Source organism: Mixophyes fleayi, chromosome 1 (assembly GCF_038048845.1).
Source record: "Mixophyes fleayi isolate aMixFle1 chromosome 1, aMixFle1.hap1, whole genome shotgun sequence".
NCBI lineage: Eukaryota > Metazoa > Chordata > Amphibia > Anura > Limnodynastidae > Mixophyes > Mixophyes fleayi.
This window is the reverse complement of record NC_134402.1, coordinates 8,414,764-8,434,997: the sequence shown is the minus strand read 5'-3', so window position 1 is coordinate 8,434,997 and position 20,234 is coordinate 8,414,764. Positions and strand designations below refer to the sequence as shown.

The window sequence follows — 20,234 nt, the reverse complement described above, 5'->3', positions numbered from 1 at the left end:
TTCTGATGACTTTGGTCTCCTATTCATGTGCTGATCATAACCGTCATTTACGCTGAAAAATAAATAATAAATTCTCAAAATACTAACCAATGAAGTTTTCTCCTTTTGTCAGCAGCTTTCGATCCAAAAATGGCTGTCACTAATGTCCCAAATAAATTTGTATCCAAAGTCCGGCTTGCCCCTGTCCCAAACATATTTGTACTTCCAAAAGTTCTGCTTGAAATCTGTTCACATCTTCTGCCCAGGGGTAGGGCACTTGTTGCTTGAAGTCTTCTGTTCTTCACCCAGGGGGGGGGGGCATATTTGTAACATCCACGATTCTTTAGGTTGCTTGAAGAAAAATAAAAAAAAATAGGACCGCTGCAAACACCTCCTACCTAGTAGGAGGTCCGATACGCAATGATCTTAACTTATTGCAATAGTTCTATTTCTAGTATTAAGTGATTTTCCCACACTAATACTAGAAATAGAACTATCGCAGTGAGCTTAGCACGGATGGGGAATCGAACCCAACACGCTTTGTTACCAGAATAGTACATATATCAGTTGAGCCACAGCTCCTGATGTAAGGTTATGGCCAAATGTATCTTATATGGTTGAAAACTATATATCAGAAATGAAAAAAATATATATATATGGGGAAAGAATTAAATGAGAACCCTATGGGGATCAAAATAATGAAATAAGCATATCAAAAGTTTTGATATGCTTATTTCATTATTTTGATCCCCATAGGATTCTCATTTTATTCTTTCCCCGTATATATATATTTTTTTCTATGGAGATTTAAAAAAAAAAAAAAACATGAGGTCCCCCCTCTATTCACTATTAACCCTAGTGCTGCCAGCCCACTGCTGGATCCGTGAAAATCGGGGAAACAATTTGCGTGGGGCCCCCCGATTTTCACGGAACCAGCACTAGTCAAACCAGCCGGGGTTAGAGGCACTATAGCAGGGGGACACGCGGCAGGGATCCCCCTGCCATAATGACTAACCAACCCTTGGCTGTTCAGCGCTGGGCTTTAATCCCTAGGGAGTGGGGTCTGCCAAAAAAAATGAGCGTGCCCCCCACTGGGGACACTCAGCCCAGCGCTGATAGCATTAGGGCTCTTCCAACACCCCTGGGCGGTGGGTGTAGGGTAATAAATAGCGATTTTAGTGTGAAAAAAACAAACTGACGACATTTTGTTTTGTGGAACTACAGGTCCCAGCCAGCCAGGTTGCAATAAATAGTGTGGGCATGCTGCTTGTATAACTACAAGCACCAGCATACCCATGGCAGCCAGGGCATGTTGGCACTTGGAGAACCACAAGTGCCAACATGCCCTAACACCCAGGGCTGGCTGGGAACTGTAGTTCCACAAAGCAAAATGTTTACAAAATCATCACACCCTTGTTAAAACCACTGACATTTATTAAAAATAATAAGCACACAATAAAGGCAGTAAATACCCTCATTTACACCACAGTTTTTTATTAAAAATAATAAATTCCCAAAATACTCACCAATGAAGTTTTCTCCTTTTGTCAGCAGCTTTCAATCCAAAAATGGCTGTCACTAATGTCCCAAATAAATTTGTAACCAAAGTCCGGCTTGCCCCTGTCACAAAAATATTTGTACTTCCAAAAGTTCTGCTTGAAATCTGTTCACATCTTCTGCCCAGGGGAAGGGCCTTTGTTGCTTGAAGTCTTCTGTTTTTCACCCAGGGGGGGCCCATATTTGTAACATCCACGATTCTTTAGGTTGCTTGCAGAAAAATAAAAAAAAACCAGGACCACCATGCAATGAGCTTAATTCATTGTGATAGTTCTATTTCTAGTATCAGGTGATTTTCCCACACTAATACTAGAAATAGAACTATCACAGGTAGCTTAGCTCAGATGGCGAATTGAACCCACAACACTACGTTACCAGAATAGTGCATATATCACTTGAGCCACAGCTCCTGATGTAAGTCTATGGGCAAATGTATCTTATATGGCAGAAAATTACATATCAGAAATGAAAAAAAATATATATATATGGGGAAAGAATAAAATGAGAACCCTATGGGGATTAAAATAATGAAAAAAGCAGATCAAAAGCAACCAATCAGATTCTAGCTATGATTTTGTAGAATGCTCTAAATAAAAGACAGCTAGAATCTGATGGGTTGCTATAGGCAATATTTTCACTTTTCAAACCTGCCAGAAACTCACTCGTAGCTTGATACATTTAAGCCCAGGAATGTTTTAGTGAAAATTATAGAATCAAAGTACATCACTCTGTATTGTGCAGGGACCAAAGGATGTCTCTCTGTGTTGTGTAGGGGTCAGAGGAAGGCTTCTATGTAATGTGGAGGGGTCAAAGGATGGCTCTATGTGTTGTGGAGGGGTCAGAGGATGACCTCTATGTTTTACATGGTCAGAGGATGGCTCTCTGTGTTGTGCAGGGGTCAAAGGATGGCTCTATGTATTGTGCAGGGGTCAGAGGAAGGCTCTCTGAGCTGTGAAGGGGTCAGAGGATGGCTCTCTGTGTTGTGCAGGGGTCAGAGGATGGCTCTCTGTGTTGTGCAGGGGTCAGAGGAAGGCTCTATGTAATGTGGAGGGGTCAGAGGATGGCTCTATGTATTGTGCAGGGGTCAGAGGATGGCTCTCTCTGTTGAATAGGGTCAGAAGATGTCTCTATGTATTGTACATGGGTCAGAGGATGGCTCTCTCTATTCTGCAGGGGTCAGAGGATGACTCTATGTATTGTGCAGGGGTCAGAGGATGGCTCTATGTATTGTGCAGGGTCAGAGCATGGCTCTATGTATTGTGCAGGATGAGAGGATGGCTCTATGTATTGTGCAAGTGTCAGAGGATGGCTTTATGTATTGTGCAGGGGTCAGAGGATGACTCTCTGTGCTGTGCAGGGGTCAGAAGAAGGCTCTTGATGTTTTGCAGGGGTCAGAGGAAGGCTCTATGTAATGTGGTAGGGATACAGGATGGCTCTATGTAATGTGGAGGGGTCAGAGGATGGCTCTATGTATTGTGCAGGGTCAGAGTATGGCTCTATGTATTGTGCAAGTGTCAGAGAACAGCTTTATGTATTGTGCAGGGGTTAGAGGATGGCTCTATATATTGTGCAAGCGTTTAGAGGATGGCTGTATGTATTGCACAGTAGTCAGAGGATGGCTCTATGTATTTTGCAGGGATCAGAGGATGGCTCTATGTATTGTGCAGGGTCAGAGGATGGCTCTATGTATTGTGCAGGGTCAGAGGATGGCTCTATGTATTGTGCAGGGTTAGAGGATGGCTCTATGTATTGTGCAGGGTCAGAGGATGGCTCTATATATTGTGCAGGGGTCAGAGGATGGCTCTGTGTATTGCGCAGGGATTTAGAGAATGGCTCTATCTTTTGCACAGTGGTCAGAGGATGGCTCTATGTAATGTGCAGGGGTCAGAGGATGGCTCTATGTATTGTGCAGGGTCAGAGGATGACTCTCTGCGTTGTGCAGGTGTCAGAGTAAGGCTCTATTTAATATGCAGGGGTCAGAGGATGGCTCTATGTATTGTGCAGGGGTCAGAGGATGGCCTCTGTAATGTACATGGTCAGAGGATGACTCTCTGTGCTGTGCAGGGGTCAGAGGATGGCTCTATGTATTGTGCAGGGTCAGAGAATGATTCTATGTATTGTGCAGGGGTCAGAGGATGGCCTCTGTATTGTACAGTGTCAGAGGATGGCTCGAGTGCTGTGTAGGGTCAGAGGATGGCTCTATGTATTGTGCTGGGGTCAGAGGATGGCTCTATGAATTGTGCAGGGGTCAGAGTATGGCTCTAGGTATTGTGCAGGGGTCAAAGTATGACATCTGTGTTGTTCAGGGTCAGAGGATGGCTCTATGTGTTATGCAGGGTCAAAGGTGCTGGGGTCAGAGGATGGCTCTATGTATTGTGCAGGGGTCAGAGGATGGCTCTATGTATTGTGCAGGGGTCAGAGTATGGCTCTAGGTATTATGCAGGGGTCAAAGTATGACATCTGTGTTGTACAGGGTCAGAGGATGGCTCTATGTGTTATGCAGGGTCAAAGGATGGCTCTCTGTGTTGTGCAGGGGTCATAGGATGGCTCTCTGTGTTGTGCAGGGGTCAGATGATGGCTCTTTGTGTTGTGCAGGGGTCAGAGGAAGGCTCTATGTAATGTGCAGTGGTCAGAGGATGGCTCTATGTGTTGTGCAGGGTCAGAGAATGGCTGTATGTATTGTGCAGGGACCAGATGATGGCTCTCTGTGTTGTGCAGGGGTCAGAGGAAGGCTCTATGTGATGTGCAGGGATCAGAGGATGGCTGTATGTGTTGTGCAGGGGTCAGAGGATGGCCTCTGTATTGTACAGGGTCAGAGGATGGCTCTCTGTATTGTGCAGGGGTCAGAGGATGACTGTATGTATTGTGCAGGGGTCAGAGGATGGCTCTATGTATTGTGCAGGGTCAGAGGATGGCTCTATGTATTGTGTAGGGTCAGAGGATGGCTCTATATATTGTGCAGGGTGAAAGAATGGCTCTATATGTACTGTGCAGGGTCAGAGGATGGCTCTGTGTATTGCGCATGGATTTAGAGGATGGCTCTATGTTTTGCACAGTGTTCAGAGGATGGCTCTATGTATTGTGCATGGATCAGAGGATGGCCTCTGTATTGTACAGGGTCAGAGGATGGCTGTCTGTGCTGGTCAGGGGTCAGAGGATGGCTCTCTGTGTTGTGCAGGGACCAGAGGTAGGCTCTCTATGTTGTGCAGGAGTCAGAGGCTGGCTCTCTGTGCTGTGAAGGGGAAAGAAGAAAGCTTTATGTATTGTGCAGGGGTCAGAGGATGACTCGTTGTGTTGTGCATGGTCAGAGGAAGGCTCTAGGTACTGTGAAGGGGTCAGAGGATGGCTCTATGTATTGTGCAGGGGTCAGAGGATGGCTCTATGTATTGTACAGGGGTCAGAGAGTGTCTCTCTGTGTTGTGCAGGGACCATAGAATGGCTCCCTATGTTGTGCAGGGGTCAGAGGCTGGCTCTCCGTGCTGTGAAGGGGACAGAAGAAGGCTTTATGTATTGTGCAGGGGTCAGAGGATGACTCTTTGTGTTGTGCAGGGGTCAGAGGAAAGCTCTAGGTAATGTGGAGGGGTCAGAGGATGGCTCTATGTATTGTGCAGGGGTCAGAGGATGCTCTATGTATTGTGCAGGGGTCAGAGATTGGCTTTCTGTTTTGTGCAGGGGTCAGAGGATGGCTCTTTGTGTTGTGCAGGGGTCAGATGATGGCTCTATGTATTGTGCAGGGGTCAGAGGATGGCTCTAGGTATTGTGCAGGGGTCAGAGTATGACATCTGTGTTGTACAGAATCAGAGGATGGCTCTTTGTGTTATGCAGGGTCAGAGAATGGCTCTGTGTATTGCGCATGGATTTAGAGGATGGCTCTATGTTTTGCACAGTGGTCAGAGTATGGCTCTATGTATTGTGCAGGGGTCAGAGGATGGCCTCTGTATTGTACAGGGTCAGAGGACGGCTCTCTGTATTGTGCAGGGGTCAGAGGATGACTCTTTGTGTTGTGCAGGGGTCAGAGGAAGGCTCTAGGTAATGTGGAGGGGTCAGAAGATGGCACTATGTATTGTGCAGGGGTCAGAGGATGGCTCTCTCTGTTGTATAGGTTCAGAGGATGTCTCTATGTATTGTGCAGGGGTCAGAGGATGGCTCTATGTATTATGTAGGGACAGAGGATGGCTCTATGTTTTGTGCATGGTCAGAGGATGGCTCTATGTAATGTGCAGGGTCAGAGGATGGCTCTATGTATTGAGCAAGTGTCAGAGGATGGCTCTATGTTTTGTGCAGTTGTCAGAGGATGGCTCTATATATTGTGCAGGCGTTTAGAGGAACGCTGTATATATTGCACAGTAGTCAGTGGAAGGCTCTATGGATTGTCCAGGGGTCAGAGGATGGCTCTCTGTTTTGTCAAAGACCAGATGATGGCTCTCTGTATTGTGCAGGGGTCATAGGATGACTCTCTGTGCTGAGCAAGGGTCAGAAGAAGGCTCTTGGTGTTGTGCAGGGGTCAGAGGAAGGCTCTATGTAATGTGGTGGGGTCAGAGAATGGCTCTATGTAATGTGGAGAGGTCAGAGGATGGCTCTACATATTGTGCAGGGTCAGAGGATGGCTCTATGTATTGTGCAAGTGTCAGAGAATGGCTTTATGTATTGTGCAGGGTCAGAGGATGGCTCTATGTATTGTGCAAGTGTCAGAGGATGGCTTTATGTATTGTGCAGGGGTCAGAGGATGACTCTCTGTGCTGTGCAGGGGTCAGAAGAAGGCTCTTGATGTTTTGCAGGGGTCAGAGGAAGGCTCTATGTAATGTGGTAGGGATACAGGATGGCTCTATGTAATGTGGAGGGGTCAGAGGATGGCTCTATGTATTGTGCAGGGTCAGAGTATGGCTCTATGTATTGTGCAAGTGTCAGAGAACAGCTTTATGTATTGTGCAGGGGTCAGAGGATGGCTCTATATATTGTGCAAGCGTTTAGAGGATGGCTGTATGTATTGCACAGTAGTCAGAGGATGGCTCTATGTATTTTGCAGGGATCAGAGGATGGCTCTATGTATTGTGCAGGGTCAGAGGATGGCTCTATGTATTGTGCAGGGTTAGAGGATGGCTCTATGTATTGTGCAGGGTCAGAGGATGGCTCTATATATTGTGCAGGGGTCAGAGGATGGCTCTGTGTATTGCGCAGGGATTTAGAGAATGGCTCTATCTTTTGCACAGTGGTCAGAGGATGGCTCTATGTAATGTGCAGGGGTCAGAGGATGGCTCTATGTATTGTGCAGGGTCAGAGGATGACTCTCTGCGTTGTGCAGGTGTCAGAGTAAGGCTCTATTTAATATGCAGGGGTCAGAGGATGGCTCTATGTATTGTGCAGGGGTCAGAGGATGGCCTCTGTAATGTACATGGTCAGAGGATGACTCTCTGTGCTGTGCAGGGGTCAGAGGATGGCTCTATGTATTGTGCAGGGTCAGAGAATGATTCTATGTATTGTGCAGGGGTCAGAGGATGGCCTCTGTATTGTACAGTGTCAGAGGATGGCTCGAGTGCTGTGTAGGGTCAGAGGATGGCTCTATGTATTGTGCTGGGGTCAGAGGATGGCTCTATGAATTGTGCAGGGGTCAGAGTATGGCTCTAGGTATTGTGCAGGGGTCAAAGTATGACATCTGTGTTGTTCAGGGTCAGAGGATGGCTCTATGTGTTATGCAGGGTCAAAGGTGCTGGGGTCAGAGGATGGCTCTATGTATTGTGCAGGGGTCAGAGGATGGCTCTATGTATTGTGCAGGGGTCAGAGTATGGCTCTAGGTATTATGCAGGGGTCAAAGTATGACATCTGTGTTGTACAGGGTCAGAGGATGGCTCTATGTGTTATGCAGGGTCAAAGGATGGCTCTCTGTGTTGTGCAGGGGTCATAGGATGGCTCTCTGTGTTGTGCAGGGGTCAGATGATGGCTCTTTGTGTTGTGCAGGGATCAGAGGAAGGCTCTATGTAATGTGCAGTGGTCAGAGGATGGCTCTATGTGTTGTGCAGGGTCAGAGAATGGCTGTATGTATTGTGCAGGGACCAGATGATGGCTCTCTGTGTTGTGCAGGGGTCAGAGGAAGGCTCTATGTAATGTGCAGGGATCAGAGGATGGCTGTATGTGTTGTGCAGGGGTCAGAGGATGGCCTCTGTATTGTACAGGGTCAGAGGATGGCTCTCTGTATTGTGCAGGGGTCAGAGGATGACTGTATGTATTGTGCAGGGGTCAGAGGATGGCTCTATGTATTGTGCAGGGTCAGAGGATGGCTCTATGTATTGTGTAGGGTCAGAGGATGGCTCTATATATTGTGCAGGGTGAAAGAATGGCTCTATATGTACTGTGCAGGGTCAGAGGATGGCTCTGTGTATTGCGCATGGATTTAGAGGATGGCTCTATGTTTTGCACAGTGTTCAGAGGATGGCTCTATGTATTGTGCATGGATCAGAGGATGGCCTCTGTATTGTACAGGGTCAGAGGATGGCTGTCTGTGCTGGTCAGGGGTCAGAGGATGGCTCTCTGTGTTGTGCAGGGACCAGAGGATGGCTCTCTATGTTGTGCAGGAGTCAGAGGCTGGCTCTCTGTGCTGTGAAGGGGACAGAAGAAAGCTTTATGTATTGTGCAGGGGTCAGAGGATGACTCGTTGTGTTGTGCATGGTCAGAGGAAGGCTCTAGGTACTGTGAAGGGGTCAGAGGATGGCTCTATGTATTGTGCAGGGGTCAGAGGATGGCTCTATGTATTGTACAGGGGTCAGAGAGTGTCTCTCTGTGTTGTGCAGGGACCATAGAATGGCTCCCTATGTTGTGCAGGGGTCAGAGGCTGGCTCTCCGTGCTGTGAAGGGGACAGAAGAAGGCTTTATGTATTGTGCAGGGGTCAGAGGATGACTCTTTGTGTTGTGCAGGGGTCAGAGGAAAGCTCTAGGTAATGTGGAGGGGTCAGAGGATGGCTCTATGTATTGTGCAGGGGTCAGAGGATGCTCTATGTATTGTGCAGGGGTCAGAGATTGGCTTTCTGTTTTGTGCAGGGGTCAGAGGATGGCTCTTTGTGTTGTGCAGGGGTCAGATGATGGCTCTATGTATTGTGCAGGGGTCAGAGGATGGCTCTAGGTATTGTGCAGGGGTCAGAGTATGACATCTGTGTTGTACAGAATCAGAGGATGGCTCTTTGTGTTATGCAGGGTCAGAGGATGGCTCTGTGTATTGCGCATGGATTTAGAGGATGGCTCTATGTTTTGCACAGTGGTCAGAGTATGGCTCTATGTATTGTGCAGGGGTCAGAGGATGGCCTCTGTATTGTACAGGGTCAGAGGACGGCTCTCTGTATTGTGCAGGGGTCAGAGGATGACTCTTTGTGTTGTGCAGGGGTCAGAGGAAGGCTCTAGGTAATGTGGAGGGGTCAGAAGATGGCACTATGTATTGTGCAGGGGTCAGAGGATGGCTCTCTCTGTTGTATAGGTTCAGAGGATGTCTCTATGTATTGTGCAGGGGTCAGAGGATGGCTCTATGTATTATGTAGGGACAGAGGATGGCTCTATGTTTTGTGCATGGTCAGAGGATGGCTCTATGTAATGTGCAGGGTCAGAGGATGGCTCTATGTATTGAGCAAGTGTCAGAGGATGGCTCTATGTTTTGTGCAGTTGTCAGAGGATGGCTCTATATATTGTGCAGGCGTTTAGAGGAACGCTGTATATATTGCACAGTAGTCAGAGGAAGGCTCTATGGATTGTCCAGGGGTCAGAGGATGGCTCTCTGTTTTGTCAAAGACCAGATGATGGCTCTCTGTATTGTGCAGGGGTTATAGGATGACTCTCTGTGCTGAGCAAGGGTCAGAAGAAGGCTCTTGGTGTTGTGCAGGGGTCAGAGGAAGGCTCTATGTAATGTGGTGGGGTCAGAGAATGGCTCTATGTAATGTGGAGAGGTCAGAGGATGGCTCTACATATTGTGCAGGGTCAGAGGATGGCTCTATGTATTGTGCAAGTGTCAGAGAATGGCTTTATGTATTGTGCAGGGGTCAGAGGATGGCACTATATATTGTGCAGGCGTTTAGAGGATGGCTAAATGTATTGCACAGTAGTCAGAGGATGGCTCTATGTATTGTGCTGGGGTCAGAGGATGGCTCTCTGTGTTGTACAAAGACTAAATGGTGGCTCTCTGTATTGTGCAGGGGTCAGAGGATGACCTCTGTGTTGTTCAGTGTCAGAGGATCGCTCTCTGTGTTGTGCAGGGGTCAAAGAATGGCTCTTTGCGCTGTACAGGGGTCAGAAGAAGGCTTTATGTATTGTGCAGGGGTCAGTGGATGGCTCTCTGTGTTGTGCAGTGGTCAGAGAAAGGCTATATGTAATGTGGAGGGGTCAGAGGATGGCACTCTGCGTTGTACAGGTTTCAGAGGATGTCACTGTGTTGTGCAGGGGTCAGAGGATGGCTCTGTGTATTGTGCAGGTGTCAGAGGATGGCTCTATGTATTATGCAGTGGGCCGAAGATGTCTCTCTCTGTTGTGCAGGCACCAGAGGACGGCTCTCTGTGTTGTGCATTGGTCAGAGGATGGCTCTCTGTGCTGTGCAGGGGTCAGAGGATGGTCCTATGTATTGTGCAGGGGTCAGAGGAAGGCTCTATGTAATGTGAAATGGTCAAAGGATGGCTCTATGTTTTGTGCAGGGGTCAGAGGATGGCTCTCTGTGTTGTACAGGGTCAGAGGATGGTTCTATGTATTGTGCAGGGGTCAGAGGATGGTTCGCTCTGTTGTGCAGGGGTCAGAGGATGACTCTATGTATTGTGCAGGGGTCAGTGGATGGCTCTATGTATTGTGCATTCTTAAGAGGATAGCTCTGTGTATTGTGCATGGTCAGAGCATGGCTCTATGTTTTGTGGCTCTATGTATTGTGCGGGGTCAGAGAATGGCTCTATGTATTGTGCAGGGGTCAGAGGATGGCTCTCTCTGTTGTGCTGGTGTCAGTGGATGGGTCTCTGTGTTGTGCAGGGACCAGAGGATGACTCTCTGTGTTATGCAGGGGTCAGAGGATGGCTCTCTGTGCCATGCAGGGGTCAGAAGAAGACTTTATGTATTGTGCAGGGGTCAGAGGATGGCTCTCTCTGTTGTGCAGGCGTCATTGGATGGCTTTCTGTGTTGTACAGGCATCAGTGGATGGCTCCGTGTTGTGCAGGGGTCAGAGGAACGCTCTCTGTGCTGTGCAGGGGTCAGAATAAGGCTCTTTGTAATGTGGAGGGGTCAGAGGATGGCTCTATGTAATGTGCAGGGATCAGAGGATGGTCCTCTCTGTTTTGCAGGCTCCAGAGGATGGCTCTCGGTGTGTCACTCACCGGACTGTGAGTGCCACTTCCCGTGTATTCAGGAACCGTGGCCGTCCGCCACCCTGAGGGTCTGCGCATGTGCAGCCCTTTCAAGCCTTCAGTACCTGTTGCTTTTTATTGATTGGATGATCAGGCAACCCTCCCTATTTAAACCACCTGTGATCATTACCTCGTTGCCTGATCTTGGAGTCTCATTCCTCATGAGCCTCTGAAGGTGTTCCCGTGTTCCTCGTGTATTCAGCTCCTGCTGATTCCTGTTTGCTGCTATTGTGGTTTCCAGACCACTTCAACTCTCCTGTGTTCATCGTATCTGCACTCAGCTGATTTCTATCTGCTGCCTCCGTTGCTTCTACAGAGTTCCTGCTCACGTCAACTCTCCTGTGTGCATCGTGTCTGCACTCAGCTGATTCCTATCCGCTGCCTCCGTTGCTTCTAAAGAGTTCCTGCTCACGTCAACTCTCCTGTGTTCATCGTATCTGCACTCAGCTGATTCCTATCCGCTGCCTCCGTTGCTTCTACAGAGTTCCTGCTCACGTCAACTCTCCTGTGTTCATTGTGTCTGCACTCAGCTGATTCCTATCCGCTGCCTCCGTTGCTTCTACAGAGTTCCTGCTCACTTCGACTCTCCTGTGTTCATCGTGTCAGCGCTCCGCTGCTTCCATCTCTACTACTGGATACCAGACCGCCTCAACTCTCCCGTGTTCTTCATGTTTCCAGTTCCACTTACTACTGCTTCCTGAGTATTGCTTCGTTCATTCTGGTTTACCTGCCGTGCGCTGCACCAACCTGATTACCGCTTCCACCCTCCAGTGGTCTCTCCTCCTGCCGGCCTTCAGCCGTTCAGGTATCCCTGCACGCCTCTCTGACAGCCTGCTCTCCTGAACCGCGGTATGCATACTTCCCATTGACTTTGCTTGTGTATTGCATATCTATCTGGACTGAGTTGTGTTTTCCTCCGGAGCCTCCTATCCACTGAGGCTATTGTTACCATTGACTTTGTTTCCTATTGCCTGGATTGTTATTGTGACTTTGTATACTTAAGCAGTGCTGGTCAGTTATCGTTGTATTGTGGATATCATCGTGGGATCAAGTTCTGTGTGCCCCATGTATACTCTGCATTACATTCATCTCCTCGTGCCCCTCCTCACATATATATAGCAGTGGTACAACTTGCTGACGCAGACCACTGACTCCTGTTCCCTGTGACACCAGTTTCAAGTATCCTCTCACATAAGCAGTGGTACAACTTGCTATACGCAGACCACTGACTTCCCTGTTACCTACCTTCACCTGGATTCCATTCCTTCACCTAGACAGCGGTACAACTTGCTATACGCAGACCGCTGACTCTCACTACCTCCTCGCTACTTTTGGACATTCCACCTCACTATAGCAGTGGTACAACTTGCTATACGCAGACCACTGACTTTCCTCACGTTCCCTTGTCCATCTGGTTTTCGTGTACAATCATTTACTCATTACCAGTTGCTGCTAGTCATAGACTTTCCTCGAGCATTTTCTCACCATCTGCTGTTTCTCCTGTTCCGTTGTCACCCTGCTACCAGAGAACCATATTACCAACTGTATTACTCTGGTAAGTCCATCATCTGGTGACATTCTGGGTAAAGACTCCTAGTGCCCGTGACACTGTGTTGTGCAGGGGTCAGAGGTTGACTCTCTGTATTGTGCAGGGGTCAGAAGAAGGCTTTATGTATTGTGCAGGTGTCAGAGGATGGCTCTCTGTGTTGTGCAGGGGTCAGAGGATGGCTCTCTCTGTTGTGCAGGGGTCAGAGGATGGCTCTCTCTGTTGTGCAGGGGTCAGAGGATGACTCTATGTATTGTGCAGGGATCAGAGGATGGCTCTATGTATTGTGCAGGGGTCAGAGGATGGCTCTATGTTTTGTGCAGGGTCAGAGGATGGCTCTATGTTTTGTGCAGGGTCAGAGGATGGCTCTATATATTGTGCAGCGGTCAGAGGATGGCTCTATGTATTGTGCAGGGGTCATAGGATGGCTCTATGTATTGTGCAGGGGTCATAGGATGGCTCTCTCTGTTGTGCAGGTATCAGTGGATGGCTCTCTGTGTTGTGCAAGGACCAGAGGATGGCTCTCTGTGTTGTGCAGGGTTAGAGGTGGCTCTCTGTGTTTTGTATGGCCAGAGGATGGCTCCTTTTGTTGTATATGGATAAGTGAAGGCGCTGCTAATTGTGCAGCGGTCAGATGAAGATTCTCTTTATTATGGGATTCTCTATCATGTGTAATGGTCACTAGAGGATTTTTTGTGTGGTGCAGGTTTCATTAAAAGACTCTATTTTTTACAGAGATCGGAGAAGGCTCTTTGAATTGTGAAGTTGTCACTGGAGGAGCAGAGGTTGGAATGTGAGAGGATAGCTGGTGAGTTGGGTGGCATGTGAGGGAAAAGCTGGTAGACATGGGGTAACGTGAGCGAAAAGCTGTTGGTTATGAGGTGGCATGTGATAGAAAAGCTGGTGTGCAGGGCTGATATTAGAAGCTTATGGTCAGGGAGTGGCATGTAAGAGAAAATCTAGTTGATAGGTGGTGGCATATAAAATAGTATCTGATCAGCAAGGGCCCATATGTGTGAAAGGCTGATGAGCAGGAGATGGCATGTGAGAAAAGTGGGTGTCATGTGAGAGAACCTGGTTAGCAGTGGGAGGGGCATGTAATAATTTAGGGGGCAGGGTGGCATGTGATAGAGATTTGTTGGTGAGCAGAGGGTGGGTGATTTCACATTTAGATACATAGAATTTGAAAATTATAAATATTTTAACTTTACAAAAAGCTATGAAATTCCATAGACAAAAAACCTTACGGTTTAACATGTCCGATTAAGGTTCCTTACACACCATCTAAAATATAAAAAAAAACTATTGAAACTCTTTCTCTCAAACTCCAAGATGCAATGAAATTACGACGATTAAGGCAGAAGCCTTAATGGACGTGTTCCTTGAGCAATACAGACATGGTATGTCATCACATCCTGTGGTTAGCTGGAGATTCAGCACTATAATGTAGTAAGATTGCTGTCACTCACAAAATGGTTGATCTGCTAATTCACAGATTTGTGTGTTCACTGGAATACACACATACAGTACTATTACATTTTCTTAGTATAGCTTTATTGTAGTTTAGGGCCTGGGTGTCTTAGAAAGAGACAAGAAAAGCAACTTCACAAAAAATTAGAACTACAAAATAATAATAGAGTTAAATTAAATTGATGTATAAGCCTCTACTTAGTTTGGTTTTCAGTAAGCAATGTCTGACATTACATTCTTTCACAACCCCTAAGCTAACTTTTAAGGATACATAAAGCCATCAAGACTATTTTAGTAAATTGCACAATAGTGTAATTCAAATGCATAGAGAGATTTTCTTCAGGAATTCATCAGCCACAGGAACCATATTTTGTGAGGAGGAATGTATTGTAGATATCTTTTAGTATTAGTTACAATATTGGAGGGAGGAATGCTCTACAAGGATCTGTCAGGAGCGGTAGTATGTTGAGTGGAGGAATGCTCTGCAGGGATCTTTCGGGAGCAGATACTGTTTGGTGATGAGCTATGTTCTGCAGGTATCTTTTAGGAGCAGGCACAGTCTTCCAGCGAGAAATGCTCTGCAGGGGTATGTCAGAAGCAAGTATTGTGTTTCATGAGGAGGGATATTCTGTAGAGATCTGCTGGGAACAGGTACAGTGTTCGTGGGAGGAATGCTCTGCAGGGATCTGTCAGGAGGGAGTAGTATGTTGAGTGTAAGGATGTTCTGCAGGGGTCTGTCAGCTACGGGAAGTTTTTTGGGTGGACGAATGCTCTGCAGGGATCTTTCGGGAGCAGATACTGTTTGGTGATGAGCTATGTTGTGCAGGTATCTTTAAAAAGCAGGCACAGTCTTGAAGGGAGAAACGCTCTGTAGGGATTTTGTAGTTGTAATTTTTTATGAAGTTGCTTTACTGTCTCTTTCTACGACACCCAGGCCCTAAACTACAATAAAGCTAAACTAAGAAAATGTAATAGTACTGCATGTGTGTATTCTAGTGAACACACAAATCTGTGAAATAGCAGATCCACCATTTTGTGAGTGATAGCAATCTCACTACATGATAGTGCTGAATCTGCAGCTAACCGCAGGATGTGATGACATACCATGTTTGTATTGCTCAAGGAACACGTCCATTAAGGCTTCTGCCTTAATCGTCGTAATTTCATTGCTTTTTGGAGTTTGAGTGAAAGAGTTTCAATCGCTTTTTTATGTTTTAGATGGTGTGTTAGGAACCTTAATCAGACATGTTAAACCGTAAGGTTTTTTGTCTATAGAATTCATATATTTTTCCAAATAAATGTTACATTTTTTTTTAAAAAAAACAAAACTAAAAAATGTCTATATTGCTATGAATGTATGTTATGCATATTTCGTGGCTTTTTAAAAGCAAATGATGCTTTTAGAGGCGTTTAATAGTTGTTTTAGCTAACTGTTTTGGACTTAAACATGATCCTGGTCTTCCTTAACTTTTATTAAGGATTTGAGGCATGAGTGACGTCATTTAGCCGTAAATGCAGAGGGGGAACGTCTAGTGTTCTTAAGTGAAGATCCATAACGCCTACTTTAATCAAGCTATCTCTCATGTCCGCCAGTCCGCACCCACTCTCCTCCCATTCCCACCCCTTTCTTCTCAAGTGATCAGCCACCAACTCAAATGTATTTCCGATGGAGTTTGAGGTTAAATTGCCTTTGAGTGCCGGATCTGCTGTTTGAGCAGTGTATGTGGTGTTTTTCGCTGCTCAAGTCCCGTTTCCGCGCATGCACAGAGACGGCTACCGGATTATCCGCATACGTATGCGTTTCCATACCTTGATGAATAGGGCCCCAGATTAGCAGCAGATGTCTCTCCAAACCACCGAATTTCAACAATATCACTCCAGCCTCTAATTGAACTTATTGTTTAGAACTAAGGAATTTATCAATGAAAATTAATTGGTGGAATCCTCGTGGATTAAAATTATATTGGTGGAATAGGTAAGTCTACAGCACTCACACCATAACAGCAAATGTCCATTTACAAGCATGTCTTTGCTATGCAAATATAATCAGGAATGTTGAATGACCCACAATAGTTAGCTGCTGTTTACATTCATTGTTATGATGCATTGTTGACTGGTTACATCATGTGTAGTTAATTACTATTCCAAATGTTGAATTCAAAGATAACATCATCACATTTATCTGTAATCTAATCTATGTCATGCTGATTCTTCTAATGGTGTAGTTATATAAAAGTGTGTTCTCCTTATAGCTTCCACCCTTTTCTTAATGTAAATCAAAATTTTAAAGGAATTCATTATGTTACTTTTGTAAATGTAACATTATTGACTTTGTAGATCAGCTATGGAGCGAGAGACCCACTGCTAAGTGATAAGATTCTTTACCCAAACTTTTTTCGCACCGTTCAAAACTACCAGGCGCAACATGTGGCCATTGCACAGTTATTGAGACGTTTTGGCTGGAACTGGGTCGGAATCATCACATCAGATGATGATGCTGGAGACCAGGAGCTGCTACATCTGATTAAACAATTTAATAATTATGGAATTTGTACTGAATTTAAAGTGAAAGTTTCTCAACAGCTTGAAAACCATTATGACATTCCTCTAGAGATGAGAAAGTCATCTACTGAAGTTATTGTTATTTGTGGTTCAATTAATTCAAAGTTAATTAAATTTTTTCGCAGGGCAACATATATTCTCCTTAACAAGACAACTATCCTTCCAGCTTCATGGTCACTTTCAAAAGAAATTTTGTGTTTTGAAATATTTGAGAACAGTTTGGTATTTTCCCCTCCATCACGTCACATCCCTGCATTACAGGAACGTTTATACAGCTTTCATCCATTCAGTCATCCAAGTGATAAGTTACTGGAAGATATCTGGATTCAGTTATTTCAATGCTTGTCAGGAAATTATCATAAGAACCATCTCTTTTCAACTTTGTATAAGATAAATCTTTCTAACTGCACTGGGATGTGGACTTTTAGGGAACTTTTTAATGTTTCTGGAGATCCAGCCACCTACCAGGTGTATATTGCAGTTATCAGTATGGCACATGCTTTGCATGATGTGAATATGGCTTTAAATATGTATGGAGTAAAGCATGGTTTAAATACATTTGTATTTGCACACAAAGTGAGTGAAAATATACAAATGATACTGAATAAAAAGTCATATTCTGCATATTCTGCACCATTTAGAATAATGCAGCAGATCTCATGATATTATTATTATTATTATTATTATTACTATTATTACAATAATTTAACAATGGCTTTGGAAACCAATCTGAGTTAGGTGTAACGTTACTAAGCTTTCTATATTGGCCTTGTCTATTTGATATATCGTAAAATCTGTGAGGTTTGTACTTTAATTATTTGAGATCTTGAAAGCGTTGTCATCATCTCTGTGATTTAAGTTCCATTCCTTGATATTAAAGTAAATATTGTGCAATGTCGGTAATTAGTTGTCACAAACTATGACATTGGTGGCTCCATTTCGTGTCTGGCAGCAGGGCCGGATTTACTGCTAGGCATCCTAGGCACCTGCCTAGGGCCTAGCGGCTCCCGGGGGCCCAGCTGGCGGGGGACAAGTGAAAATATAAAAAAAATAAAAAAATAATGTGTGGCCCCTCCCCCGACTCGCGGCACCCCCCCGCGACTCGTGCAAGGGGGGGGGGGGTGCCGCAAGTGGGGTCTTTTATTTTGAGAACTGTTTCTTGTCACTGGGGGCGGGGTTGTGATAGAGCGCTGTATTCTTCTGTGATGTCCGGCTTGGGACTGCCTGTGCTGACAGCTGATGTTCCTGTCTTTGCTGGCGCGCTGAGTGGAAGGTGAGCACACAGGGGGTTCCTACACTTTGCATATATGTAAATGTAACAAAAGTAATATGTATTGAGGGTACTATGTGTGGTGTGATATCAACTGGGGTTACTATGTGCGGCATGATATGATCTGGGGTTACTATGTGGGGCATGATATGATCTGGGGTTACTATGTGGGGCATGATATGATCTGGGGTTACTATGTGGGGCATGATATGATCTGGGGTTACTATGTGGGGCTTAATATGATCTGGGGTTACTATGTGGGGCATGATATGATCTGGCGGTACTATGTGGGGCATGATATGATCTGGGGTTACTATGTGGGGCTTAATATGATCTGGGGTTACTATGTGGGGCATGATATGATCTGGGGTTACTATGTGGGGCATGATATGATCTGGGGGTACTATGTGGGGCATGATATTATCTGGGGTTACTATGTGGGGCATGATATGATCTGGGGGTACTATGTGGGGCTTAATATGATCTGGGGTTACTATGTGGGGCTTAATATGATCTGGGGTTACTATGTGTGGCTTAATATGATCTGGGGGTACTATGTGTGGCTTAATATGATCTGGGGTTACTATGTGGGGCTTGATATGATCTGGGGTTACTATGTGGGGCATGATATGATCTGGGGGTACTATGTGGGGCATGATATGATCTGGGGGTACTATGTGGGGCTTAATATGATCTGGGGTTACTATGTGGGGCATGATATGATCTGGGGTACTATGTGGGGCTTAATATGATCTGGGGTTACTATGTGGGGCTTGATATGATCTGGGGGTACTATGTGGGGCTTGATATGATCTGGGGGTACAGACTTTTTCGTTTGTACTGGGCCCCACAATTTCTGATGGCAGCCCTGCGTGTGTGTGAGGGGCCACTGTGTGTGTGAAGAGGGGGGCCCAAACCGATATCTTGGCTAGGGCCCCATGAGGTGTAAATCCGGCTCTGTCTGGCAGCGTAGAGCTGCTTATGTGATGAAACCTGATTTGTGCAAAACACTGTCTAACAAATATAAGTTACATACCGTTTCTGCATTGGCCCCAGGCTGAGATATAGAAGCAACAGGAGTAGTTTGAGCAGTAGTTGATATTGATTGCACCAATTAGAGCGATGAGTGGCAGAGAAAATATGTCCCTGATTGGGTAGCGACTCCTGTGGCTATAAGTATCTGGCATCAGAGGGTTATGGTTGTCAGGTTATTGAGTCTCAATAGACTAGTAGCTAGCATTCCAGACTTCCCATTTACTAGACCGTGACTATGTGTCTGACTACCGCTGTCCATTACTTATCTACCAGACCTGGGCTACACGTCATACCACTGTTATTTGGTACTTATGTACCAGACCTGGCTATCCCACATATAACCGCTTATTCATTCCAGATTATGGCTATATCTCAAACTATCTCTTATCTGCTACTTGTGTACAAGAACTTGGCTATATCTCTGACTACCACTTGTCCGCTATCTGTCTACCAGACCTTGGCTTTGAATCTTGACCCTTCCTCCTCTATCTGTGTACTAGACCATAGTTTTGAATCTCACCAATGGTCATCTACCTTCTTGTGCAGCTGAATTTGGCCAGTAACCTTTCTTCACCCTGTGCACTTACCTGTGCATAGGATTCACACTTGGGCTTCATTACAGCCCTTAACAAAATTATACCTGAGTAGCTGTTTCCACATCCTTGGGGCAGCGCGTGAGGGGTAACAATAATAAAATGATAAAAAAATATTTTTTTTCCCTGTTGCACTACAGGTCTCAGCATGCCCAGGCTGCCATTATTGGTTTGGGCATCATGTGTGTATACAAATACTTACATGATCGCGGAGACAGCGTCCCTCTTCCCCTCTCTGTTCTCCGACATTCAGTGAAGAGCCAAGCACAGAAGAAGACAAAAGACGGAAGAGAGAGGAAAAGAAAATAAAGATGAAAGAAAGCAATACAGAGGTAAGTGAAAGAGGATAAACGCAGAGAGGCACAGGGGGTTAAAGAAAGGGGGGGCAAAGGCAGCATAGCACAGGGGGATAAAGAAAAGAGGGACAAAGGCAGTATGGCACAGGGGGATGATGAAAGCAGGGGGCAAAGACAGCATGGTACAGGGGGTTGAAGAAACGGGGGGCAAAGACAGAATGGCACAGGGGGTTGAAGAAAGGGGGGGCAAAGGCAGCATGGCACAGGGGGATGAAGAGAGGGGCAAAGGCAGCATGCAGGGCGCAGTGCGATCATAAGGGGGCATAGCGTAGTGATGATGAAGGGGCACAGTAATGTGTGTGTGATGGCACAGGGAGCTTTTGGCAATGTAGTGTGTGTGAGGTAGATGGTGGGTAATTAATGGTTGCTATTTTGTTTGCTAGGTAAAGGGAATACTATTATTTTAATGTTGGGGCTGGAGGAAGGCCTAATAATTAATCATGGGTGCTATTGATTTAACGGCGGGGCTGGTTGTAATTTTCTAAATGTAGCCATTTTTTTCCAAATAGG

General features: G+C 45.8%; 1 protein-coding gene across 1 annotated transcript in view; it reads left to right on the top strand.

Annotated features, from left to right (window-relative positions):
• The window catches only part of LOC142111061 (extracellular calcium-sensing receptor-like), a 34,797-nt gene extending 15,548 nt beyond the window's left edge, over nt 1-19,249 (top strand). The window contains exons 2-3 of the mRNA XM_075193794.1: nt 16,246-16,558; nt 19,134-19,249. Of these exons, the coding sequence (XP_075049895.1) occupies nt 16,246-16,558; nt 19,134-19,249 (429 nt within the window). The remainder of the gene's footprint in view (nt 1-16,245; nt 16,559-19,133) is intronic.
• The last annotated feature ends 985 nt before the right edge of the window (nt 19,250-20,234 follow it).